The sequence below is a fragment of the Oreochromis niloticus genome, linkage group LG18 (genome assembly GCF_001858045.2).
Source record: "Oreochromis niloticus isolate F11D_XX linkage group LG18, O_niloticus_UMD_NMBU, whole genome shotgun sequence".
Classification (NCBI taxonomy): domain Eukaryota; kingdom Metazoa; phylum Chordata; class Actinopteri; order Cichliformes; family Cichlidae; genus Oreochromis; species Oreochromis niloticus.
In genome coordinates, this window is record NC_031982.2 from 8,252,579 (window position 1) to 8,278,397 (window position 25,819).

At 40.2% G+C, this 25,819-nt stretch overlaps 3 protein-coding genes across 10 annotated transcripts in view; 2 read left to right on the forward strand and 1 right to left on the reverse strand.

Annotated features, from left to right (window-relative positions):
• Window positions 1–9,169, reverse strand: part of LOC100703100 (abl interactor 1) — a 21,390-nt gene extending 12,221 nt beyond the window's left edge. For 2 of the 4 annotated variants that reach the window (XM_013276421.3, XM_005458112.3), the window contains exons 1-3: window positions 8,916–9,169; window positions 4,231–4,398; window positions 155–331 (exon numbers count right to left, since the gene is read on the reverse strand). In XM_013276421.3, the coding sequence (XP_013131875.1) occupies window positions 155–331; window positions 4,231–4,398; window positions 8,916–9,032 (462 nt within the window). In that variant the 5' untranslated portion in view covers window positions 9,033–9,169. The remainder of the gene's footprint in view (window positions 1–154; window positions 332–4,230; window positions 4,399–8,915) is intronic. The other 2 variants (XM_005458110.3, XM_003453283.4) reach the window with 1 other exon arrangement.
• Window positions 9,170–9,979: 810 nt separating this feature from the next.
• On the forward strand, window positions 9,980–17,178 carry LOC102077222 (acyl-CoA-binding domain-containing protein 5-B). Of its 5 annotated transcripts, none has more exons than XM_005458105.4 (14): window positions 9,980–10,104; window positions 10,388–10,479; window positions 10,795–10,918; window positions 11,155–11,227; window positions 11,499–11,643; window positions 12,395–12,433; window positions 12,787–12,987; window positions 13,799–14,014; window positions 14,218–14,312; window positions 14,418–14,598; window positions 14,745–14,956; window positions 15,164–15,214; window positions 16,098–16,213; window positions 16,327–17,178. In XM_005458105.4, exons 2-14 carry the CDS (start codon window positions 10,398–10,400, stop codon window positions 16,337–16,339), a joined length of 1,548 nt encoding a protein of 515 aa, XP_005458162.1. In that variant the 5' UTR covers window positions 9,980–10,104; window positions 10,388–10,397; the 3' UTR covers window positions 16,340–17,178. The 5 variants fall into 5 exon arrangements, with proteins under 5 accessions (XP_005458162.1, XP_005458161.1, XP_013131852.1 ...); XM_005458104.4 differs by having other exon boundaries at window positions 9,981–10,104; window positions 10,358–10,479; XM_013276398.3 differs by lacking the exon at window positions 12,787–12,987 and having other exon boundaries at window positions 9,981–10,104; window positions 10,358–10,479.
• A 456-nt stretch (window positions 17,179–17,634) lies between these two features.
• yme1l1b (YME1-like 1b) lies at window positions 17,635–25,481 on the forward strand. The gene is made up of 18 exons (XM_005458101.4): window positions 17,635–17,831; window positions 18,355–18,489; window positions 18,625–18,802; window positions 19,555–19,647; window positions 20,109–20,218; window positions 20,623–20,773; window positions 20,856–20,939; window positions 21,199–21,372; window positions 21,469–21,621; window positions 21,762–21,894; window positions 22,105–22,167; window positions 22,360–22,472; window positions 22,555–22,710; window positions 22,847–22,998; window positions 23,099–23,225; window positions 23,379–23,452; window positions 23,546–23,632; window positions 23,754–25,481. Exons 1-18 carry the CDS (start codon window positions 17,799–17,801, stop codon window positions 23,895–23,897), a joined length of 2,160 nt encoding a protein of 719 aa, XP_005458158.1. The 5' UTR covers window positions 17,635–17,798; the 3' UTR covers window positions 23,898–25,481.
• Window positions 25,482–25,819: the final 338 nt, after the last annotated feature.

The following is a 25,819-nucleotide window of genomic DNA, read 5'->3' on the forward strand; positions in this document are numbered from 1 at the left end:
ATTGATTACTGGGGGAAAACACGGCAATTTATCAAAGTAATGGATAGATGCAACAGTTTAGTAGTAATTATGGTGGAATAGTGCAGAGATGACTTTACTCTTACTCCTTGTTAGAAGGCTTTTATTTTGACACAATGAAGAAAATTTTCCTTACCTTGACGCCGTGTCCTACATCATCCAGCAGCGTGTAGTCGATAGGCTTTCGAATGTAGCGCACCGGCCGCTCCATGTTGCCCGGAGCGATGATCTTGTGGGTACGAGAGGTGTTTTTGTTTGTGGTCAGGATGCCGATTTCTCGGCGGGCCACCTTCTCCTTATGGATGTCCACTGTCTGTTCGAGGAAAATATAATATGGTCACTTACTGTTTTGTAATGTGGGCCTGTAAATTTGCTTTTAATGTATGGAGGTGATACGGGTTGGAGTGCTACTAATACGATTCTGTAACTGAACCCATGTGCTCTTATTCTTTTACATTTATTTATACTATGATGAAATTATGTTGATGTGCCAAAGTACACATGAACAAGTGGATGAGCTGGGAATCAAACCACCAACCTTCGCCCAAAGCGAAGGCTCGGTTCACCTTCTAAGCCATCATACTGCACTGCAGTGAAAACTGTTTTGACAACAACTTAATTGAAGACAATTACACTTAATTTGAGGCTTATTTTCAAAGAGAATATGTGTGAATGAAATACGCGAGAACTACCGTTATTTGACAGCTTTCGAGCTCTGTTCTGTGCGCTGTTCACAACCAATTTTTTGGCTACTGTGTACAGAATAATCTATATTTAAAACTGTTACACCATCAACAGCTTCTATTGCTTAATACAGTTTCAACCACCATTCAAAAGCTGCAAAGTGGACATGTAGTTGTACAAAAAATGTCAGCATCTGTTTAAAGCAATTCAGTAACAACAATGTTACAACAATTTTAATTTTTATATATACACACACACATATATATATATATATGTAGTACCAAGTACCAAAGGCTCAGAAAAGAGCTTGACGAGATGTGGAGGGTGAAGGTAACATGTAGTAATCGGAGCACTAGGTGCAGTGACTCCCAAGCTAGGCGAGTAACTCCAGCAAATCCCAGGAACAACAACAGATCTCTGTCCAAAAGAGCGCAGTCCTAGGAACAGTTAAGATCCTGCGCAGGACCCTTAAGCTCCTAGGCCTCTGGTAGAGGACCCGAGCTTGAAGGATAGACCGGGATGAGAGGGGAATTAAATATTATGTACATATACATTTCAAATGGAAACAAAGAAATATACTATAAGAATAACATGTGTTTTAGAGCTTCATTGAATTATCTTTAAACACTTATCCAACCAAGAGACTCAAAATCTGAGAAGAACTGTCAAGTTGTGCTACTCTCTCACTGTGCCTGACATGAAGTCTCTGAGCTCTATCATCTATTTATCTGTATGTGTGTGTGTGTGTGTGTGTGTGTGTGTGTGTGTGTGATATTGTAGGCTCTTTCTTTAGGAGAGGAAACTGAAGTGACACGCCCAGCTTCAGCTGGGAAGTTACAAAAAAGACCTGCCCATTTCCTGCCAGTAACAGGCGAGCTGAGGTGCAGTGTAGATTAGAGAGAGTGAAAAAAACAGAAGGACAGAGAGGCACAGAAATGAGAGAGAGGCAGACAAGACAGAGGCACTAGACACTAGAAGCTGATTCTGGGGGGTTTACAGTAATTAAAAAGAGATTGAGAAGAGAAGAAAGTGGTGAAATAGAAAAGGAGACTTCACTTTAGAGCTACTTTCCCCTGTATGCATTTCCTCTGTGTGTACATTGCTAAATGCATCAAGTCGTAACTGTTACCTAATGAGTGACGACAGCGCTGTCTGCCCTTCATGATCTTTTGCGATCTCATTTTCTTTTGTAATCTCTTTAATAAACATCTGCCTGTCTGCTCAACCCTGTGGAGTGTGTTTTTTGAAAACAGATGGTACAGATGGTAACTCTCACTGCCAGAGCTGTACAGTGGTGTCATTCTATTAAATCTGTTCTTAAGCAGATGATCATTCTCTGCAAAGCAACTGAGCAAGCTGAAATGTCTGTACCAAGTATGGTTTTAAGACATGTAAACAATGAATTTAAACATCAGTGATTTCATGTATAGTTTGATATTAACTAAATCCAAACAACTCTTACTGTCGATGCTATATTTTATGGTAAAGAGGTGTCCATAAATGTGTCACCACAATCTTTTGAATTTACACTGCAATATAGAGTAATGCGAAGTTGATCCTGTGCTTAAGAGGATTGGACCAACTGAAATGGAGCTGAAAAAGGCACAAGTGGGTCATTGAGCTGATGGATGACAATTTCGGGGAATGAACTGAGAGATAAATCAGAAAGAAAAGACAAGACAGAGTGAAAATGGAAAAGAAACCAAAGTGTAGAGTTTCAGATCTCCAACAAAATAAAAGGAAGCGTGTCCATTTTTAGCCATAACCATTTAATTTAGGTTCTAATTCAGATTTCTCCTTTGATTAGACATGCTGCTGCTTTGCATTTTAGGGATTAGCCTGTACTGTATATTTCTGCCAAAGACTTTTCTGCTGAGGCCTTTTAAATCAGACATGGGTTTGGCAGCAGCGTTTCCCTACATTTTCTTTCTAGAAAGATAAATTGATAAACTGGCACAGCAAAGCAAAGTTAAACATTCATTTTGTGTAGAGAGAAAAGCCATTATGGGGTATATGTAAAGTTAATGATCTTTTCCTGAACCTTTAAATGATTCAAGCAGATTTAAACCCATCTTTGTTTTCATGGGCATGCATTTATTCACCCCATCATTGAGTTTATGGGACTGGTTTTGTTTGCTTCTTTATTTGTGGTTAAATTTTGCATTTCCATTTTGCATGAAAAGATTATCAGAGGTGTGGCATGCCCCACCCTGGAAGAAATTTACCTTTGGAGCCGATTCATGCACTGATCTGAATCAAGAAATTTTTGGAAGGATTCTTTATCGTTGCAAAAAAACATTGTACCATATCTTCATGAATATATATCACAGTGAAGGAATAAAAATTGGGAAACACTGTTTTGGTGAAAGTTTTCCAAACTGATCTAGATCCAGATGTTCTTCTGGATCCAAGGACTCAATTTATGCATGTTGTCGAATAAATGCAGCCATGGAGAAGGCATGCAGTATTATGGACTGCTATTACATTTTCACGCAAGCGAGGCAGCTTGCATAAACTAAAAAAAAACATAACCGGTTAGCTTGTTCATAAGAAGCTGTTGTGGTTTCCTGTCTAAGAAACTTTTTGAAGCTGTCTTGATTGCCTGTAAATCAAATTACAGAATTTAAATTAAAAACCTAATTCTCTGAAATGTATAGCACAAGCTTGCTTTGATGGCGTTGTGAAAAAGGGCAGATATGTTCACATGTAACAGAATAAAAAGCATGGCCTCACTTTGCTTTTACAGCTTCAACAATACAGAAAGAAAAACGTGACTACTAGAATCAAGCTAGTGGTGATATGTGTGTTTTTCTAGCTATGAAAAGTCAAAAAAGGCTGCAGAAGTCGCTTCTCAGTTACGATCAGGTGAACGTACTGACTCAACAGTTTCTCTTCTGTGCTGCTGCACGTCAAGGGTGCCATTGGGTGTGAAGCAGAAACATCAAGTAGGGGAAGTAAAGCTCTACTGAGCACCTTTAAAGGATTGAGAATAGTGTTTGGTTGTCCGCTGTGAGACTGCACCTGACTGCTACCACTCCGCAGTTTGCAGAGTAAAGTGGGAGCTGAAAATGCAAGCTAGAGTGCTGGCGTCAGGATTTCACTTCATTCTGACAGGCTTAATGAAGCGCACAGGGAGGGGACGGGACATTCAATGGCTGACAGGCAGGGTGGCCGCATGAAGCGCACACAGAGGAACAGAGACGGAGAGAGAGAGGACTGCTGATGAAGCAAGCGGGACTGATGAGGGACTGTGGAGGATTGGCAGCTCCAGCATGATCCATGCCCCCGCCATATCTGTCAGTCTTTATAATGCATGAATGTGCCATTGTGCAGTTTGGTATTATGACACTGAATAATAGCAGAGGGTGGCATTTTACTGTACTTGAATAACTTTTATCTAGAGAGGAAAAACCTATCTTTATTCATTTGATGGATAAAGCAGCGATTAGACTGCTAAAATCAGAGTTGACCTTCTAGGCTGATGATTCAAATCCCGTGCACAAATACCGAATCTGTTGTGGTGTGTACCTGGGAGATGTGGTTGATGGACGATTCCATGCGTCGTAGTTGCGAGGCTTGAATATCCAGCAGCTGCAGCACATTGTTTGCTAAGGCATTGATCTGGTAGGCCACGCTGGCCAGAGACTGAGTGGTGTAGGCTTTGGTCTCCTCCAGGGCCTTCTTCTTGTCTTGAGCCTGGCAGGGAGAGGGAGAAGAACAAACTGATGTAAAAAACTAGTCAGTAGAAATGTGTGTGGGTGGAAGGAATGGAGAATTTGGCAGAAGAAAGTAAGGTGTAAGGTCCATAAAAGTCAAGACGAAATGCTGTACTGTAATTGTTCCTCTCCTATCAGTTGTGTGAGCTGCAGAGTGAGAGGGCAGTTTTCTACAGGGAACAGTATTTGACAGGACCATCCTCTCTTTGCTGTTTTTAAACTGCAAAGCCCTGTTAAGATCTGAAGGGAAGTGAAGGAGAAAAGTTTGTGATTCTGTGAAGCAAATGCTTTGTGGACTACTACACAGCCTGAAATTGGGACAATGTCCGAACAACTCCGACGGGCAACATGGGACAGGTGCACAGTGGGATTCGAGCCCAGAAAACAGGAATGCCAGGACATTTCCCAAATCTCCACCCGGCTGTGCAAACCATCTGCTTCTGGATGCCTTTAAATAGCAATGTGACTGAACGGACATATTTATAGTTTGGAAACAAAACGGGAGAATGCAGCCACACATTGAAGCACTCCAACAGCGAACTACCACAGAAGGACTACAACTTACAACTACTACACAATCTACACCTGACTTATTAACAATATATCGTTCTGCTTCTGTAATGTGAACGAAAACAGGAATGTGACACTTAAGATTGCCTCAGGTCATGATCTCCATGACTAAGCTCCACCTGTCCTAGCAGACTACAAGAATGCCAACGAATGTTTTAATCAATTATCATTAATTATTAGATCATGATAATCAATATTTTGATTTGCTGACATTGATATTCTGTCCAACCCCTATTTACAAACTGTGCCTACAGAGTCACACATTCACTGATGCCACTGTGATGACCTAATGTCTCGCCACCATGCTACAGTTTCACCTAAAGCTGTGTTTTAGATCAGGGTGCCTGCAGCTGTTTCCAGATCTGCTGATTGGCTAAACTTATCACGATAAGCAAATGTTTTTCAAATGTTTATAGTTTTTTAAATAAAGGGTTTATAAGCATTCAGGCCAATTCACTGCTGTGTTGTAGGCTGTACAGCGACTATAGACATCAGCTATCACATGCAAGCTGTTTCCAAATCACCACCTTTTGACGTGTGTTTGGTAGCAAGAGGTTAAACACCTACACCATGACAGTACTTTTGAACATGACCACCTGCTGTACCTACCAAACCACCTGCCCTGTGACCCACTGCGGGTTTAGTCAGCACTAGCACAGAAACTGTTTTTCATACCTTAGGTTGGGAAAGGTTGACTTACATAACCCACTGGATGTTCAGACTACTGAAAGACCTCACAGAGCTATTAACACACAACATGTGAAGCAATGCTAGCACAATGCTTGGATATGTAGTGATTCTTGCATGAGCTTAAAGCGAGCACAAAGAGGTTTAAAACTAATAATGCACGGAAACACACACATCTCCCTTATACACATTGTCCACTCTCTTTGGGATTTTGTATTAAATTTACAAAAGGCTTTTTGTAGGGGCTCTAATTGGAATTCCTTTTTTGGTATGTGGAAGACCCCTATCTTAACAATGCGGTAAAATAAAGCAAATTCAGTGAAATACAATACTGAGACAAGAATATCCTCAGGAGTTATGAACAAAAAACACTGTGAGTCAGAGGGGTATCGAGTGAGTTGTAGTTTGGGGGGCTGGCAGGGCTAGCGTTACGCATACACAAACGATACACTGAAGCAAAACTAAGAACCTGAATGTTCAGAACAATTTACACACCAGTGGGTTTGTAAAAACCAGAACAATTTCACTGCGAGAGATGCTATTTTAATACACAAAGACCTTAGAAAGTTACTAAAAAAAACTGAGTCCTGCTTTCTTCTCTTCAGTTTGGTGTGTGACAGTTTTTCAAACAGCTTCTGATCTAAGAATAAAACTCGTGTCTCTTTCCTGCAGCCTACCTGGGTAGATTTACATATCATGGCATGCATTTTGTTTTTTTAGATAGCGTCATCATTTCAGGTGACTGTGTGAGTTTATGAACGCAGTTTTAAAAACTGTCCACATGGGATTATGCAGAGCTACTGTATCCAAGCTGATAACGTGGTTTGACAACTTGGGAGCAAAAGGCAGAAGACATTAGCATTTTCCGTGTTTGATTTTTACCCAGCACAATATAAGGATAAGCTATGTTGGCCTACATAATACTCTCAATCCCCTTCATTCCCTGTTGCGTTTGTCAAGTGTGTTTACATGCACGCAGGATTCTGAGCTAATGTTTTTAACGTCCCTAAAGAAATCATTATTCGGGAAAAGCCACACACATGCGTGCATTTTCATATTCCAGCCATGATGTAGGAAATAAACCAAGCAACAGCCCAGGGCTTTCAAACTCAGCAGTAAAAGGGAATCAAACTAGCACACAATCATTTTCAAACATTTATTTAAAAAGGTCCCAAGTATTTGTTAAATACAAAAGAACGACTGTCAACTGAGCTGCTCTTTTTTCAAATTAAATATATATAGATATATGCTCATGATATTTTTCTGAAATTAAGGCCTGATAAAAATGTGGAACTTAAATGACACTTCAAATCTCTTGGTGCACGGAGTTATTCCTTAGTGCCTTTGTCTCATTCACCTACACATAAATGATTCATGGAGATAGTAAATCTTATCTGGGTGACACCAGCTGGCTCCAAAAAAACATCCCTGTGTTTTCTGCAGATGACTCACAAAATATGATTATATGGTTTATTGTTGGCTTCATGTGGTGCTGGGATTTTGACAGGAGCAACATTCAGTAGTGCTAAGCACAGACATTGCATTAAAAACAGTTGTGCCACACAACACTTTGTTCCTCACTGTCCACTAGAAATACATGTTTCATTAATCAAAAAAAAAATAAAAAGGGATTCCTTTTTTGTTTTGTTTTTTAGAATGATGGATGAACAGGGATTTGTATTTTTGATGAGCTCTTATGTGAAGTACCTTTATATTTCACGACCTAACCAAATTTGCAGCGACGCCATGACAATTGGTTTTTCATTTCCTTTAATTTATCAATATCAAAAGGATCAATATGATGTGACAGTCTTTTTGCTATTATTATTTACTGAGTGCTCCAAATTCCTGTTTTACAACATATGACACCTGGTCTGTAAACTAAAGCCTCTAAGCTCCTGCTTCTTAAAGCAGCTAAGTTTGCCACCAGGTGCATGCCATTTCCTCTCAAACCGTCCAACTGATCTGCAGAATAATAGCTTCCTGCATGATCTAGCTGTGAAAGCGTTGCCTCACAACACCGTGTATGCCCATCAGTAGGAAACATGCATTCAAGCAGTCTAACCTACATTGCATTTTTGATGACAACTGGGGTAAAGTGATCTGATGTGCTTTTACTGTGGGCTTTCTCGGCAGCACGGTGAAGAAGAAATTGCCAAGCGCAGTTTCTGGTTCAAAGTGGTCTTCTGTTCACACCAGACCATTCAAGCCACTGATGGGCTTTGATGTCAGCTCCCAGTATTCCTCACATTTACTCAATGCACTCTGTGGGAGACTATCAGCTGAGGTTTATTGTTAATACCTCATTTAGCCAGATGCCCCAATGCTTTACTGATTTTTTGAATTAATATTTAGTGAATATAAGCACAAAAAACCAAGCAGGCACACCTTTCATGAACCTGCACCATGCATGCAATCACAGGCATTATAAGATCCACACACACATTCTCTGGAGCCACGTTTTGCAGTAGACCGTTATATCAGGATCATTACACATTTATAGACTTGGACGAATTGCATGTAAAGTCTTTAAGCACTTGGTTTACTTTGTGATGTATAAGCTGGCAAGAAAGCTCACAGATGAGAAATGCCTTTAAATCCAGTGCTTAATGGCTAAAGGGAAGGGCTAAATCGTGAATATGCCACAGTTTTAGTGAGTTTCTAGTGAATAAATGTGTTATAATAATCGCTCTGTGACAGTATTACATTTTCAAAAATGTACATACAATTGTTAGCCTTTGTATTTTAAACGACTAAAGGGGAGCCTCGAGCCTTTTTTTTCGTTTTATAATACTGTTATGTCGTCTTCACGTGCGGTGAGCGTGCGGTTTTAGTCACGTAGGGAGGAAAAAAGAAGAAAAAAAAATCGGTTTTGAGATTAGCCTCCTTCACAGGTACCTACCACAGAATGCAGTCAGTGACAACCTACTTAGTCATAACAACGACACACCCTCTAAAAGCCCCCAGCAGCTCTCAGCTCACCGAGGAAACCCTTTAAAAAAAGAAACCAGAGGAATAACGAAACACAGCCATGCCCGACATGGCACCGAGCGGCCGCTCAAACCAGCGTACCGGGAGAAAAGACCGCTCGGTGTAGCTAGCGATTTGATAGTCGCTTTCGTTCCGACCAGCATTTCCTGCCCCTGTGGTTTCACTCACTCCCACTACAACACCGCAGACACGACGGTGATAAACCAGTAAATTCACCATATGCAAAGGCGGTTTTTAGGCGTTTCTTACCTGAACATAATTGTTTTCACAGTATTCCGCTACCCGGGACAGGTTCTGGTAGCTTTCCACAAGCGCTCTTTTACCGGCAGGGATTTCCTCCTCTAATAGCATTTGTAGCTCTGCCATCTTACATCCCTTTGCATTTCTCTCCTGCCTGTCCTTTTTCTCAGCGAGGCGAGGCGGTGATGCTGTGCTGTGTTGCTGAGAAAGGGGCTCCCCCGCCTGGCATTGTGGGGCCGCTGGCCTGCGATTCACAACAGCCCGTGACTAATCAGAGTTACGTTATAAACGGTGAGAGCTTATTGGCTGACAGGCCGAGGGAGAGGAGCCGTTGCCCAATGGCATTTTACTGCGATGGCGTTAGTAATGTCGCTTATAAACGCTGATAAAATAATACATTATATTATTTACCGGTATTTTACATGGTATAGTTAATAACACAGTGATTGCGAAGAGCTGATTTTAGCTTGTATTTAACTAAAATATATTAACATATTATTATGTATTATTAATAAGGTTATAAGGGCTCATGAAGACACGTGTCACATCTTTAAATTCTTCTTTCCTCACACACACAAACAGGCAAAAAGAAACAGCGTTAGCTTGAAGTTAATATATTTTGTTTTTACATCACCATTATCAACCCATTTTGCAACATTAACATCCATCAAACACTAATTTAAAAACAGGCCTATGAAAAATACAGAAATATTTTTATCTGGAGCACATAAAAATAAAATTATATAGCTTAAATTCTACGAGACAGGAATAAAACTCTAATCTGATGTGTTTAAAAAAATAACAGAACGTGTCTTATTGAATCATCAGCATTGACAATATCCTTGATAGGTTTAGCTTAAATTTAAGAAAAGAGAAAAATAAATATTTTCTTTTGCTGCCTGCCTGGACAAAAAAAAAGGGCTCTCGAGGCAGATTCCTACATTTCCCACACACCGCTTCGGTTTAAAGCTCCGCTCAGAGAGGTTTGTGGGATTTGAATGCGTAAGCATTGAGATGTGCACCACCATCTGCAGAGGTTTTTTACTGAATAAAACTACATCACCCAGACGTGTTTAAGGCTCAAACGTTGCGTGTTTGGCTCATCCTTGACCGGAGCAGATTGGCTTTTTTGCTGCATATTGCAGACAGACACCGGGCTAATGAAATAATTATCTTACCGGCCAATGTGAACTTGATGGTGAGTGAGCAAATGAACCACAGAAAAATGCATTTCACTCGGAGAATATAGTCTGTTATCGCTGAAAGAAAAAAAACGACGAGGGCAATTATATAGAACAATTTCAAAATCCAAGATTAGAGAGAAAGCAGCTGGCCTTTTACAAATACAGGACAGGTGCCAGCAAGGTGCAGTGGTGAACAAACTGTGTCACCCCCTCCCTTCAGCTCTTTCTGATTTTTTTTTCATTAATTGCTTCAATTTCTTGCTCAAGATGTGAGGACTCCTTCATGTCATCCTTCAGTGGACTCGGCATGGCGCAGGAGGAGGACAAGCACAGCCTGGAGGCGAAATTTGCTGCGGCAGTTAAAGTGATCCGGAGTTTGCCCGAAGAAGGTGATGACTTATTAAAATCTGTTATAGAGCCCATGTGGGAAAATAAGTAGAAAGTGGTTGAACTTGAGTGCTCAATGATCAGCTGTGGAGTGTAAAATCTGTCCTCACTGGGCTTGTTTGTTCACTCTATGTGATTGACCTACATGTGTTGCACTTAAGAGCTGTCACTCACACTTGGCTGACCCCAAAGCTGCTACAGGGATGAGAGCTGATTAACCGAATCAGACGCTTCATGCATCTTTGCCACATTGTGTGTTACTGGTTTACTGCTCAGAAAGCCTGAGCTTGCCTTTCTGTTGTTTCCTTATTTTTTAGGTACTTTTCAGCCATCTGATGACATGATGCTGATGTTCTACAGTTACTATAAGCAGGCCACTATGGGGCCGTGCAACATTTCCAGACCAACCGGCTTCTGGGACACCCACGGAAAAGCTAAATGGTATATGCATTTCTAATATGGACCCATAATACCCCAACTAGTTTAAAAAAAATGCACAAGAGCCATGAAATTCTACTATCAGGGTCCCTCCCCTGTGGCACGTATGACTACTGCATGGCTATTTTACTATGGAGCCAAATGCACTTAGTTCTCCCCCTTATACTGTTGCACAAATACAGAAAAGACTTCAACTTCACAGCCCCACATGATTTTGAGCTATGACTTTGTGTTCTCAGGGATGCATGGAGCTCTTTAGGAAATATGACAAAGGAGGAAGCCATGAAGAGTTATATTGAAAACATCCAGCTGGTAAGTCCTTCTAGACAAAACTGGGGCTGAATAGAAGCAGCACGCAGAATAATAAACACTCGTGGCATCATGCTTTGAATAAATGACTTGGCGTGCTCAGAAAAGCGCGGGCATTTAGTCGAGGGATATGTTAAACAACTCCCCTCTTGCAAAATATAAAGTACCTTATTGGCACTGTTGTTTGCCTCAACTTGCATGCATTTGTACCGTAATGCTCCCGAATCAAAAGAGCCTTTCTGTTGATTTATCAAATTTGTATGTGTGTTTTCAGATTCTGGAGACTGTGCCAATTTCAGAAGATGTGTCTGACCTGGTACAGATGCTGGGAAATTTCTACACAGAGGTAGAGGGAGAGGAGGCTGAAGAAAACGAGGTGGACAGGAGACCCTTCACCAGGCCCTTTGCGCAACATGCGGGTAAAGCAAGCCTGGAAACATGCCTCTGGAGTATTCTCAAGTTGTTTCTGATCAGCATAGTGTCATGACATGGCATCATTCCATCTCAATTCATCAAATTTGCCAAAATAAATAAATTCAGTCAAATTCCATTATCTAGAAAACTAACTGAGCTAGATCCTTCACATCTTTAAGGTAAATGTCTGGTTTGGCGGCTCTGTGAATGTGGACTATCAAGTTAAGTTCATATAGAGTGATGGATGCTTGCAGTCCCTAAAATGTTTGGCTGTCAGCCTCTGACAGCAGATTTGGAGGCCTGTAGAAACCACCGTTTTGCATATATTAGGCATATATTTAGTTTACAGCTTCTCATACACACACTTGATTTTCTTTAAAACAGGAGCTTTCACAGAGATTAAATCTAAATACATTTTCATCCAACTTCAATGTGATATGTACTGAAAGCCAAATAACGAACAAGTTTCTGTTAGTGTCATATCGAAAATTTGTGATGGTGCTCTCTCTCATTTTCCCGGTAAGAGATGTTGAAATGCTCATCTTTATGTACAGCTGCTAAACATTGTAATGACCCTGTTGCTAAGCGACTGTAAATGTTTTGAGTGGTTTGGTGTGGCTTTTGGTCCACATGTGAAAGCGCGTCAAAGGAAATGAAAACACCGTAGCCCACAGGTGATAGCAGTGCTGCTCAGATGGGGTGATATAGTGATCTTTTTTTTCTTCATGCATGTCTTACATGTGTTTTTATCCCTAGATGAGCTGGTTAAACCTTTTAAGAAGCCAACAATGGAAGGCAAGTCTTTGGTGTTTGCGATTGCTGTAGACTTGATAGAGTTTTTTAGTCTAGTTACGTTGCTTTCATTGCTGTTGCAGCTGAGTGAAAATCGTCTCTGCATTAAGCTGTATGAGCTGTAACAAAAAAAAAATTTGAACAGATTTTCTTGTGCTTTTTTGTCATGTCTAGTATGTGCTGTGCTAAGGCGTGTTGGTCTGTTGGCTCGCATTGTGGCGTTGTTATAGTGTGCAGAGCCCGTGAAGTGTGAAGTGATGTCAAGTTTCCTGTGTGGCTTTTCTGTTGTGCAGATTTTTGCTGTGCATCTATATGTAATTTTTGAATTAATCAAGAGCATTTCCCTCACTGTTCAGGGTATGGGGATCTGTGGGTTGATATTCAGAACCTCCACGAAAACGAAAAAGACAGCAGTGCTTGTGGCTTGAGTGTCAGTAGCGAGGAGAATAGTGGCGTGGAGAGAAATGAGGGAAGTAGTGAATGGAGGAGAAGTGAGGAAGAGGAAAATGGGGATGAAGGACACAATGCGGACGATGAAGACAAGGAGGAGGAAAGAGGTACAGTGTAGTTTGGGTCATTGGCTGACAGAGGTGCTGGTTTGTGTTGTAGAGGCAACACACAGCCAAATAATTGCTTTTCTCCTAACGTTCCTTATTTGTTTGCCTTTTTTAATGAGTTTAGCAGGGAATCAGTGCAGCTATTAAGTCTGCTCTTTGGGATCCCATAAACCCTTATTGCCAAGTATTAGATAAGACCATTAGCTGAGATTTGTTTGGGGATTTCCGCCCCTTTTCTTTCAGGGAAAAATACAAAAAATCGTGAAATGTTGAATATTTAAAGGATGCAAGACACACGTGAATGGGATTTTTCCAGTTCCATATTTTTATTTTTAAACTGAAGACAACTAGGTTATAATAGCTTTGCACGATTCACAGATCTACATAACATTTATTGTGTGCCTCGGTGTAACCCTCAATCTGAAAGCATCATAGCTCCCATCCCCTTCACTCTAAATCAACTTTTTTCTTATTGGCTGCCCCTCATAAACACTATGAAATGAGTGGAGGTTTGTACTGATCATATTAAGACATTTTTGGTGTCACTGACCTTATCATTTGAAACTTAGGCCATGTTTAATATGATCATCCACCATTGTCACAGTAGGTGTATATCACAGAAAATAAGGAAAAACATATAAATAATACACAGCATTTCTATCAGATAAAGAAAAAATATTTTCATAAAATACATCCAGTGTGAGATATGGAAAGAAAAAGCCTATATAAAGAAATAACTTTAATATAGATAGATAGATAGATAGATAGATAGATATTCTTTCCCATAGTCCATGTCTTTGTATTATGTCAGACTGGAGTCCTGACCCACGGCTGTTAATGGTGGAGGACAAGAGGTGGAGGTCTGACACTAAAGGCTCCTGCAGCAGTGTGGAGCCCAGCGTGTCCTCCTTCACCAACGGGACACACAGCTCCCTCAACAGCGATGTGGAGGAGGAAGAGCTGGCATGTACCATAGAGCCCAGTGTACAGTATAACCCATACATGCATGTTAATGGACATCTGAGTGGTAAGATTACATAGAAATGCTAAAATTATTTACTGGATTGCATGCTGGATATGGAAAACCAAAATATCTGATAAGACATCATCCTGTAAATTGCTGTCAAATTGCACAGTATAGTTCTCTTTAGCCTGTAATTGAAAAATTTTGGCTTTAGGCACAATTTACAATGCTGGACATGCTCTTCTTTTCCTTTTTTTGTGCCTTAGATCATAACAATGCTATTCCTGAGAAGAACCACCGATCCACTGACTCAGATAATGAAGAGTTCTGTGACTCAATGGAGCACCTAGCCACGGATGAGGTGTGGTGCGAAACATGCTTTCCAAATAAAAATAAAGTCCATTGCATGAGCTATTCATATTTCGTCCATACAAAGTGTGATGATGCTCTTCATTTTCCTGCTAAGCGGCTGTCCACGTCCAAAGGCCTCTCACAGGGATCAGGAGCTGGCTCGATGAAGCAAAGGGATGTCTGGTTTGAGAGCAACACCACCCTGATAGATGGAGAAGATCATGTCCTCACAGGAGATGTTAAAGAAGGGATTAGTCCAAGAAAACACAACAGCTCCTTGTCAAGAACAGGGAGAGGTGAGATTACTGTAGATGATGCTGAATCCCCGATTTAGCAGTCTCTCACAATGTATTCCCCCGTTTATTCTCCTGAGCATTTATATGAATCTAATACCCTTCCTACCATTCCATAAAGTCTGCATGTAGTCTGGATCTCCTTCCAGGTTCTCAGACACCGAGGGCTACCTGCAGCGCTGAGCCATGTGTGAGCGTAAATGCCACCTGCTGTTGTGTGTCACCGAGCAGACTGCATCCTGGGAGCGTTACCAGGGGAAGCATCAATGAGCAAATAGCCACTGCTCTGCTGAGACTGCAGCGCGACATGGCCAATGTGCTGTACAGGCTGCATGCTCTGGAGGAGCTGACCAAGTCACAGGTGAACAACCAGACATGTGGCCACCTGTTTAGGTGCAATTAAGGAACTTTTTGTCACAGTTTTTCTCTAAGTCATAAAAAATTAAATTAAAATCGACAAATTCAAAATTGATTTTATTTTCATTTCCTTCAAGACAATCACTGATTCTAAGGATGTTTTCTTTAACATATTTTTTTAAAATAATTTTCATGTTTTCTTTTCTTTCAGTCAAGATCATCTTTGCCAAGGCGGGGGGACTCTGTAACTGTACCAAGACAGGTGCTCATTAAATAGCTTTTTTGCTCTCAGCTATGAAGCATGACCTGTTATTATACTCTCCCCAAAGGGAGGAAGTATGTAACCGGTTTGTTTGCCTGCCTGTTTGTTTGTTAGCACTCTAGCATCCACAGTTTTCAGCATATCATGTTCAAATTTTGTGTGACAGTAGATACCAGTAACAGCTCGAGCTGATTTAATTTTGGTGAAAATCAGGTCAAGCTCAAAGTCACACCAAATGTGAAAATCAGTAAAAACTTTATATTACCTGCATTTTTTTAATAGATCATCTTCAAACTTAACAACAATATACTAGGCCTTGAGGACATGAGTACCTCGGTTTGCTAAACATTTGACCTTAGCCTTCATTGTTAGTGCCCGAGGTTAAAGTTAATGTTGAATATAAAAATTCAGGAAACCATAGTGAGTAATAAATGATATGAAGGTGACTGGACAGAGCTGTACAACACTTTTTGTTTTTTTCAATACAATGCCCTACGACCTCACAATGATGCCATAAAGTTTCACACATGTGAATATATCATAATATCTCAAGTTTTCACAGTCCACAGAAATCAAAGATTTCAGCCAATTCTGCTCCAATCATATGTGCAAAGATAATAAAATCGACCATTTCAGTATTTAACATTTCAAGGTCATAGGTCAAGGGTCAGAGATCAGTGTGTTGTCATAAAAACCTGCTGATGTCACCATGTTGTATTAAAACAGTGTTTTAGCAAAGCCTTTGTGCTCTCTGAGTGCTCTTGTTATTATTATGATATCTAGAATTGTTTCAAAGTGGAAGTTAGAGGCTTTTTTTTGTTCCACTGGGAAATCAAAGTGCGTTTATCCCTCTTGTTTTTTTATTTCTGATTTTTCTTTTAAGTTCCTGAGACCATCATGGTGGCCTTGTGACTTCTCCCCACTCACAGTTGTGTTCACCGCACTCTGGCCTCTTATCACCCACTGGCTTGTTCACCTTTACTTACAACGAAAGAGAAGGTGAGAAAAAGTCTCTTAGTAAGAATTTGGGTTTGTTGTGAGGGATGACTCTTCCTGTTTTATGACCACAATGAAACACAACTAAAATTCAGTTTCTGCTCTTCTCCTCACAGCAAAATACTGTGAATTGTCTGGCAACTATCAACATCGATCAAAGAAGATGAACTGTGGATGAAAACGATGCACTTTTTTGGGGTTTTGTGGCTTTCTTGAGCTAAAATCAGATGCAGAGTTCAGTGAGGCATCGGCAGAAATTTAAAAGGCTGTTTTAGATGAATGAATGGTTGGAAACTTGGCAATGTAGTGTAGCTTTTTAACTTGAAGCAGATTTTTGAGGTATTTAAGAAAAGGGTTTGATTTATGCATCACCAGTGCTGGCCCAGCTTCTTTGCTCCAGTTAGTCTGTCATGAGGTGGTGATCTTATATATGACGAGGAGATTTCCAGAACCTTTGCATAACTTATGAAGTTAATTCACGGTTCATTGTCATGCAATAGCTGTAGACTTCAAGCGATAAAGAGTTTTAGAGATTCTCATTCCCAGTTATTTATTGTACATTTTATAGTTCAATTAGTTTTTCCCCTCAAACTAGAGTGTTCCATTACATATACTGTAATGTAATTGCAAGGACATTGGTCTTTTATATGTGTTGTGTTGAATAGATAAATATTTTAGGAGAGTTTCTTTTAAGTCAAAAACACACTTGATGTGAGAAACATTATTATTTTTGTGTCAGACTATTTATTTTATAGCTTTACTGCTATAGTAACCAAAAAAACAAAAAAAACAACTGAGAAGAGTGCAGACAATCCACATATCTATATAAACATTCTTGTTTCTTGCCAGTTTTAAGTAGACAGTGAAGAATATTGTTTGGTTTACGCAAGGATAATGCTTACAGTTGTAAAATATGAGCATATGAAGCACATTTTAAATGTAATAAAGACATTCTTAGAAGAATCACATTTTTAATTATGTTGATGCTTATTTGAGAGGCTGTGAGTGTTTTCCAAGAGTGTTTTCTTATTTCTATTTATCAGGGTGAGTAGTTACTAAAATATTTTTGGATTTTTCTGTAATGGTTAATCCACCAGAATGTGCAAGCTATTTTTTTTTAAAAAAATGCTAAAGTATATTATTGTTATTATCCACGAATTTTCAAAATTACTTTTTTACAAAAGCTGAAAAAAAACCCCGTAAAGTGCGTTTACTTTTATGCGTATTACTATTATGTTTTTTGTTTTTTTACTGAGACGTAAAATTACAGTTATATGCTTTCATTCCGGAACAGATAAATCAGTTTTAGTGGTTGAAAGTTATGCTTGATTCGTTTCCAGCTCAAGGTTGGGCATAACATCTTGAGCTGGACATTTCTTTAAAAATAAATAAATAGGTACTTTAGCGTGGCCACCAAAGGGAGTCAAATTTCGACCGGGATACAAAATTTGTCACAACATGGTGGAGGTCATATCCGGGTTATTTTCCGCTGTCACTTCTTGCCGCAAACACGGACCTTTAACTCTCAGGGACAGTCATATAACTTGCATATAGCTTAACTGGGGTCTTGCACAGGTGACAATTAAATATGTTTTCCTTGTCAACGACGGTCCAGCCACAGGTAAGAAAGCAGGATAAGTTAGCTCAAGCTAATAGTAGTGCTCTTGTTCTTTTGGTTCACTTGAACGTGCTAGTAAGCTAGCTTAACCTTAGCTTGTTTTTATGACTCCCCCTGCTGTCTTTCGTTGTAGTTTATTTTGAACTGTGCATTTACGTCAGTGGAGATGTTGCCACACCAGTTATCTGCTGTTTTCCCGTATTTAAAGTAAAATAAGCAACGTGGGTCGTTGAGAGAAGTTTTGGCTTGCGCGTTAATGATAGTTTCCCCGTCTCCGCTGTGTCCTTAGTTGTGTGTCAAATAGTAAACTGCGTCATTGAGCGATGGGTCGTCAATTAATCTGTCAATCACCTATATGTAGCTATGTTTATGTTTGTTTATGCCATGCAACTTTGCAACACCGACTAGCTAACGTAATATGTCTACATCATCACCAGTCTCAATATGAGCAGCCTTCAGCTTGTAAATGTATCTTTTGATATTCACAATGTGCTAGTCATTCACTAACTAATTGCAATGACCACAGGTGACTGTACCCCTAAGTCACCTCATCAACGTCCTCCACTCTCTGAAAAGCTCAGTGGGGAGCAGCAGCAGTGCCTCCTGCAAATCAAGAAAACATAAGGAGCGTGCTGCAGACCCAGAACTACACTGTGCCGAGGTACTCGCTGTACAAGTGCATGTCCTGACACTTGCTTTAATGTTCTGAGCAATAACCAAAACATTGCATACTCAATGTTATTAAAAATATGACACACACCTCATAGGAAAAGCTATGTACTTTGTTTGTTTACAGTCTGTGTGGAATTTACGGGAGCTGGGTTTATCAGATCTGGGAACGCAGCAGCTGGATGAGCTGGTGAATCGTGTGTTGCCACACTTGAGCCCACAGGAAGCGCCACTTGCATTTGGTGGTCAGACGGCCTGGAGGACCTCGCATCTCTCCACACATTCCTTTTTCCACAATAAGCATGGTGAGGAAGATATATCTCAATATATCTCTATCTCACATCAGTGACTTCTAGATTCATGTTTATCACCTAATACAAGTGCTTCATAACACCTCTAATATTGCTGAGCCAATGTAGACTTGTCACGATTTAATCAAGGGAAACATTTGATTGATTAGTGTAGCTACTAAATGATTGTCACACAGGCCGACAAGCCAGTTAGCAACCCTATTGCAATTTCAGGTTGCGAGGGAAAAATGTGCATTCCCCTGGTGAAATCGTTTGCATCAGAAACCTTCATGCTAGGGTTTCTAGCAGATTGGTGCCATCACTTTTAGTTCATCTTCCAGGCAAACTTTGAGCAACTGTGTAACCTTTTAGTGACTGAAGCAGTCACAAGAACCTTTTTCGTGCAGCACCATGTACGTCTTTGCAACCAATTTCCCGCCCATCAATCTCCAGCAACCACTTGCCAACCAAACACAGAATGCGCTTTTTTTTTTTTTTTTTTTTTTCTTGCTTAAAGGAAGCAAGCCTCTGTGGTTACAGATTTCTCACTGACTGGTCTCTAAGCCTGGTGACTGCCAGCAACCACTTGCAACATGTTGATGAATGCACACGTTTCCCTTTTGACCAGTAGTTGCCAAATAACTGCCAACTGGTCTCTAAGCTTGTGTGACTGAGGCCTTAATGAGACAGTAAGGCATCTGCTACCAGTTTGCCCTGCAGTTACCTCATGATTTAAACGACACTCATACTTTGTTCTCTCTCCCCAGGCTTCTCATGGAGTCGCATGCCGACACCGGTGTTTTCAAGGCTGCACCCTTCACCACTTCAGTCTGTCTGTACAGATCTCCAGTACTGGCCAGGTAACCGTAGATTGCAAAGTAGTTCAATAATTTTATGAAAGACTTCATATTGAGTTACAACAAATAAATGATCTGAGTAGGTTTGTATGTTTATATGAAAGCAAGACAGGCTGACATTACTGACAGGGTCATTGCAAGCATATCTATATTTTCTTTGTTTTACATTTGCGTTGTAATTCTAGCTGTAACAACATATACATTTACACTCACTGACCAATTTATTAGCTACACTTGTGAAACGTCTATACAAGCTCTACTGCTGGAACTTTTTAAACGTTTATTTGAAATTGTTATAAAGGTGTTAATTCTAAGTGATGTTTATGGCTGAGCTCGGATCTATAAGTATTTCCTGTATTTTGTTCATCCCATTGACATAACTGATAAGAGCTATTTTACTGGACTCTGTTTTTGATAAAGTTGCTGATGACTTACTATGTTTATGTCTGCGTGATTTATTTCAGCGTTGGTTCAGACCAGAGGTTTTAAAACTTTAAGGAGCAAAACAAGACGACTGCAGTCAGCTTTCGAAAGGCCTGCCGACTCTGAAGGGTTCACGCCATCTTTTATGAAGGTACATGTTTATTCACAAGGTTGGCATGCATTGCCAAATCCTTATGTTATGGACGTGTATAACATTTTTAATACTATCTGTTATCAATGTGCAAAAAAACGCAGTAGCAAGTATGAAAAACAAAGAAAAATTCGGCACACTGCCTTTTTTCTTCTTCTTTTAAAGCTTTTACAGTCACAAAACTTGAGGACAGTGTGACAGCTTATATCTGTTTAGTCTGTGACACTATTTAACTTGATGACCAAAGAAATGTTTTTTTATATATATAAATATATATATTAGACTGAGGTTTGCTCATCTTGTCCCTGTAGTTGTAGAACCTGTGGCTCTGGTGGTTGTTGCAAGAGTAACAATGATGCAGGATTGTAGTTTGCAGTACTGATCAGACTTGCTTTGGACTGCAGGGGTTTCTCACACGTGACAAGGGGATAGAAGTTGAAAGTCTAGACAGCGTGGTGAAGAACAAGAACATACCTGATGGACAGCAGGATGCGTTCAAGAGGGGCTTCGCTGAGGGTTTCCTGAAAGCTCAAGCCCTGACACAGCGAACTCAAGGCAAGTTTCAGTACAAGCACACCTAGACTCAGTATCATTATACACAATTAAACTGTGCTGATGTTCTTGTTTGACCGTTCAGACTCACTTAGGAGGACTCGTCTAATCCTGCTGGTGCTGCTTCTTGTTGGGCTGTATGGCATCTCGAAGACGCCCTTCATATCGGGTAAAGGCCCCCTTTCCCTCCAAACACTGGATCTTAGTTTTGAAATAATTTGCCTCCAAAGTACTAATATTTTAATAATCGGGTAAAATATTAACAATAGAGCTAAACACTTGCAAGCTAAGTAAGCTTGTTCCAACTAAACCATTTGCAGTGGTGCTGCTGTGTGATGTGGCCAACACTAATGTGTTTGTCTGTGTGAGAGTTGATTAACCATGACATGCCGCATGATTTCGAACTTTAATCTAATCATTTTGGACAGTGCGGTTCCGAACCACATCAGGCCTGGACTCAGCCGTGGACCCTGTGCAGATGAAAAATGTGACATTTGAGCACGTGAAAGGGGTCGAAGAAGCTAAGAATGAGCTGCAGGAAGTGGTGGAGTTCCTGAAAAACCCACAGAAGTTCACAGCTTTAGGAGGAAAGCTGCCTAAAGGTAGGTTATTTTTCACAGTGGCACATTCACAGTGACCTCTGGCATTACTCTTTTTAAACTCATTTTTGTCCTCTGTTTTGTCTCTCTTTAATTTAGGAGTTTTACTTGTGGGCCCTCCAGGGACTGGAAAGACCCTGCTGGCCAGAGCAGTGGCAGGAGAGGCAGAAGTACCGTTTTATTATGCCTCCGGCTCAGAGTTTGATGAGATGTTCGTTGGAGTGGGAGCGAGTCGCATCAGGAATCTCTTCAGTGCGTTTAAAAAAAAAAAATGTTATTAGCATCATATTTTTTTACTTTTTTTTTTTTTTGTATTAGTGAATTTAGAGTTTAAAGTTGATTGCTTGATTGTGGCATATGTTTATTGTTTTTGGGTGACTGCTTTTCTTAAGGGGAGGCCAAAGCCAACGCTCCCTGCGTGATTTTCATCGATGAACTGGACAGCGTGGGTGGGAAAAGGATAGAGTCTCCTATGCACCCTTACTCCAGACAGACGATCAACCAGCTTCTTGCTGAGATGGATGGGTAATCTCTAAAACCAAAACTCACATTTATGAATGTTCAGGAAGCATGTCTGCTAAAATTATTTCTCAAAAAGCGAAATGTGTGTTATTACAAACAGAATGATAGATTTTGTGATTGGTTTGGGTGGCATAATGATGGTGCTGTATATTTTTGGAGGTTTAAATGAGAGTCATCAGGGAATCCTTAATTTTTGAAATCTTAATTTTGTAGGTTTAAACCAAATGAAGGGGTGATCATCATCGGGGCAACCAACTTCCCAGAGGCTTTAGATAAGTATGTTTTGTCTCTTATTCCCAGCGAAAATATCACTGCTTATATTTTAAAAATGTCAAAGTTTACAGTCTTCATTCTATCAGTTGTAATTGGCAATGCAAAAAAAAAAAGAGCTAAACCCTCTGGGCTGTGTTTCACGTTACATGCTTGCACTGTATCATTTCTTTTTAACCAACTGACGTACCCTTGCAGTGCGCTGATACGCCCAGGGCGTTTTGACATGCAAGTGACTGTACCCAAACCAGATGTGAAAGGACGCACAGAAATTCTCAACTGGTACCTAAAGAAGATCAAAGTGGATCCAAGTGAGAAATTAGAATCTGCTAATGAGGAATAGGTTCATTATAATGTCCTTTCATAACCACATGGATGTTGTTATTTCTGCAGCTATCGAGGCCAATATTATTGCCCGAGGCACCGTGGGCTTCTCTGGTGCTGACCTCGAAAATCTGGTGAACCAGGCGGCCCTAAAGGCAGCGGTTGATGGCAAAGACATGGTCACTATGAAGGAGCTGGAGTTTGCTAAAGACAAAATCCTCATGGGTGAGTGATAGTTTGGTGTAAAGATGTACATCATCAAAAGTAAAGGCGCTACGATAACAGCGAACACCCCGACAGTCAGATGATCCCCTTTGAACAAGCTCTGTGAACAGTGGTCTTTTCTTTGTTTTTCCTCAAGGCCCAGAGAGAAGGAGTGCAGAGATAGATGATAAGAACAAGCGCATCACGGCGTACCACGAATCAGGCCATGCAATTGTAGCTTTCTATACCAAAGATGCGATGCCAATCAACAAGGCTACCATCATGCCCAGAGGCCCCAGTCTGGGACATGTAAGGAAAGCTGGAGCTGGTTCATACTCTGACTACGTAACTTTAAACTTTAATGCCTGGTTAAAACTTCCTCAACTTCATCTACAATGCTTCTTTGAAGGTGTCCATGCTTCCAGAGAATGACAGGTGGAGCGAGACTCGCTCTCAACTTCTGGCCCAGATGGATGTCAGCATGGGCGGCCGTGTAGCTGAGGAAATCATATTTGGCCATGATTACATCACAACTGGTAAGAAAATGTCCTTGAAGTGACCAGAGAGTGAACGAACTAGGAGGGTAGATTGTAGAAACACACTGATTCTTATGTGAAGAAAGCTGCAGGACAAGGTGGAATTAATGTATGTATGATGTAGGATTGAATGAGTCATTTCTTGTTCTTCAGGAGCATCAAGCGACTTTGATAGTGCCACCAGGATTGCTAAGATGATGGTAACCAGATATGGAATGTGTGAAAAGGTATATTTGCTTAAAAGCAGCACAAAGTGAAAGACTTTATATGCCCTTACATTCATTTTTTTCAAGTATGCCCTTTGCCTGTGTGTCTCTTAGCTGGGTATAATGACCTACACTGATCTGTCAGCACAAAGCCCAGAGACACAAGCAGCTGTGGAGCAAGAAATCAGAGTGTTACTCAAGGTCTGTGTGATCTGTTATATAATGTTAAGACTAACTCAGCTCCTGCTATGTTCTTTAAAAAAAAACAAAAAAACATTTTGTTTATGATGTTCTCTGACATCTTTTCTCTTGCTCTCTCCAGGAGTCATATGAGCGCGCCAAAGCCCTGCTGAAGTCTCATGCTAAAGAGCACAAGAACCTGGCAGATGCTCTGCTCATGTACGAGACACTAGATGCCAAAGAGATTCAGCTGGTCCTGGAGGGCAAAACCCTGGAGACCAGATGAACCCTGAGAGGATCCAAATATCTCTGGGTACAGGCGGAGGAGGAGGTAGATTTTAAGAGGTCAACTGATAGAGATGGACTCAGAGGCCTGCATTTATAATGTCACTTTACAAGTGTTCCTGTGGGAAAATCCCATCCCTTCATGTTGTCTCACCTTCACAGAATCCCATCACTATCCTCAGATAAGTAGTGCTGTTATTTAAAGCATAAACATGAGTGCCCCGTGTTCACATGTAAGCAGCAGTACTGGCTCACTGTATGGGATTAAAGGTTGAATGACTAAATGTTTAATATTAAAGATTTTGCTCAGGTCATTTTATTGCTTGGTGGGAGGAAACAAAACATGAATGTAAATATGTACTGCTAACATAACGGCATCCGAATTTCTTTTAAGGTTCCTCATAACTCAGCCGTATCACCATAATAATCTTTAGCCAGACAAAGACAGTCGCTTCCAGTCAATTGGAAACACCACAAGTAATATCAACCCAAAGAGGTCATTGTTGATACAGCACCCAGAATATATGTGAATCTCTACTCATGTTTCAGTTCTCTTCATGTGTTTGTGTTCATATCTGATATTTGTGAGGTGTGTTTCCAGTGTATCTTACTCCCCTGCTGCTTCATTTTGAAGGTTACTTTATGGGTAATGTACCGTAAACATATATATTTCTTTTCTTTTGAAGTAGGATAAAGTTGAACTACAATGGCTCAGCACCTTGGCTAAGCATGGACATTTAAAATGTTCGTGTGCACTCTTTGTGCCCTTAATTTTCTTTCAAGCGTACAAATGGAAGAAAAACTGCCGCTCAGCTTCAGAAAAGCATGTGACACAAAGTGGCTGTGTTTGCCGTAGCGATAGAGCTTTGGGATCGGAAGGTTTTTAGTTCTGAAATAAAAATGATGCCATAATTTCTTTAAAAAGTTTGAGATTGGCTTTTGGAAGCCTCCTCAGTGACATAGTAGTTTTTCTTGTACATGCAAATTGTGAAATAAAGATTCTGCAGTTATTCGGAGAAGCTAAAAGGCCGGCTCTGTCAGTATTGTGCTTCAGTCCCCGTTCTCATCGCTTAACTGTCGAAAGGCTTCTAACCCGTATCTGGTCCTGCATACTGGACTGCTTAGTAAACAAATCTGCATAGCACAGTGGACAAACAATGCTAAATGTTTTGTGGTACTTTTCTCCAGGTGTGAAAGAAGATGTAAGGGAAAATGAATTTCATTTAATTGTAAGATGACTCCAAATCAAACACTTACCAGCACAGATTGTCTGTACAAATCTATGTCAAAGCGGTGAATGTCTTTCTCCAAATGTGTATGTAATCCATATTTAGAACGCTGATCTCAGCATGTTGTGCATCTTGATGTTTGATTTTTTTTTTTTTTTTTTCCAGTTTGCCACAGTATATTCTGTTTGTTGGCCTTTTAGTGAGTAACTTATCTGTGTATATATTTAGGGTGTAAGGGGAACATTGTATATAGATGTATAGTGAAGCTTTTATGCTGTGTACACTGAATGGCTCTCTGCTGTACATCTCTCCTCAGTGTAAAGGAAAAGGAACCCAAATAAAGACTTAAGTGTGTACAGGTGCCTTTATTTATTTTAAAACACACACAAAACAACACTACATATACATGCTTGTTATAAATGACACAACTAACCCCCCCCCAGAAAATCTCAGCAACTATTAAATCTTTATTCAGTTCAATTCAAATCTATATTATTTATGTAGCACCTGGTCATGAGCTCAGTCACCTCAAGGTGTTTAGTATTGTTAGATAAAGAGCCTACAATATTAGAGATGAACAATATATATAAAACATATTTCACACACTAGTTAGTGTCTTAGCATGAGTCCACAGGTTTGCTATATTTTAAACAATAGTCCTTTTTTTATATATATATATATATATATATATATA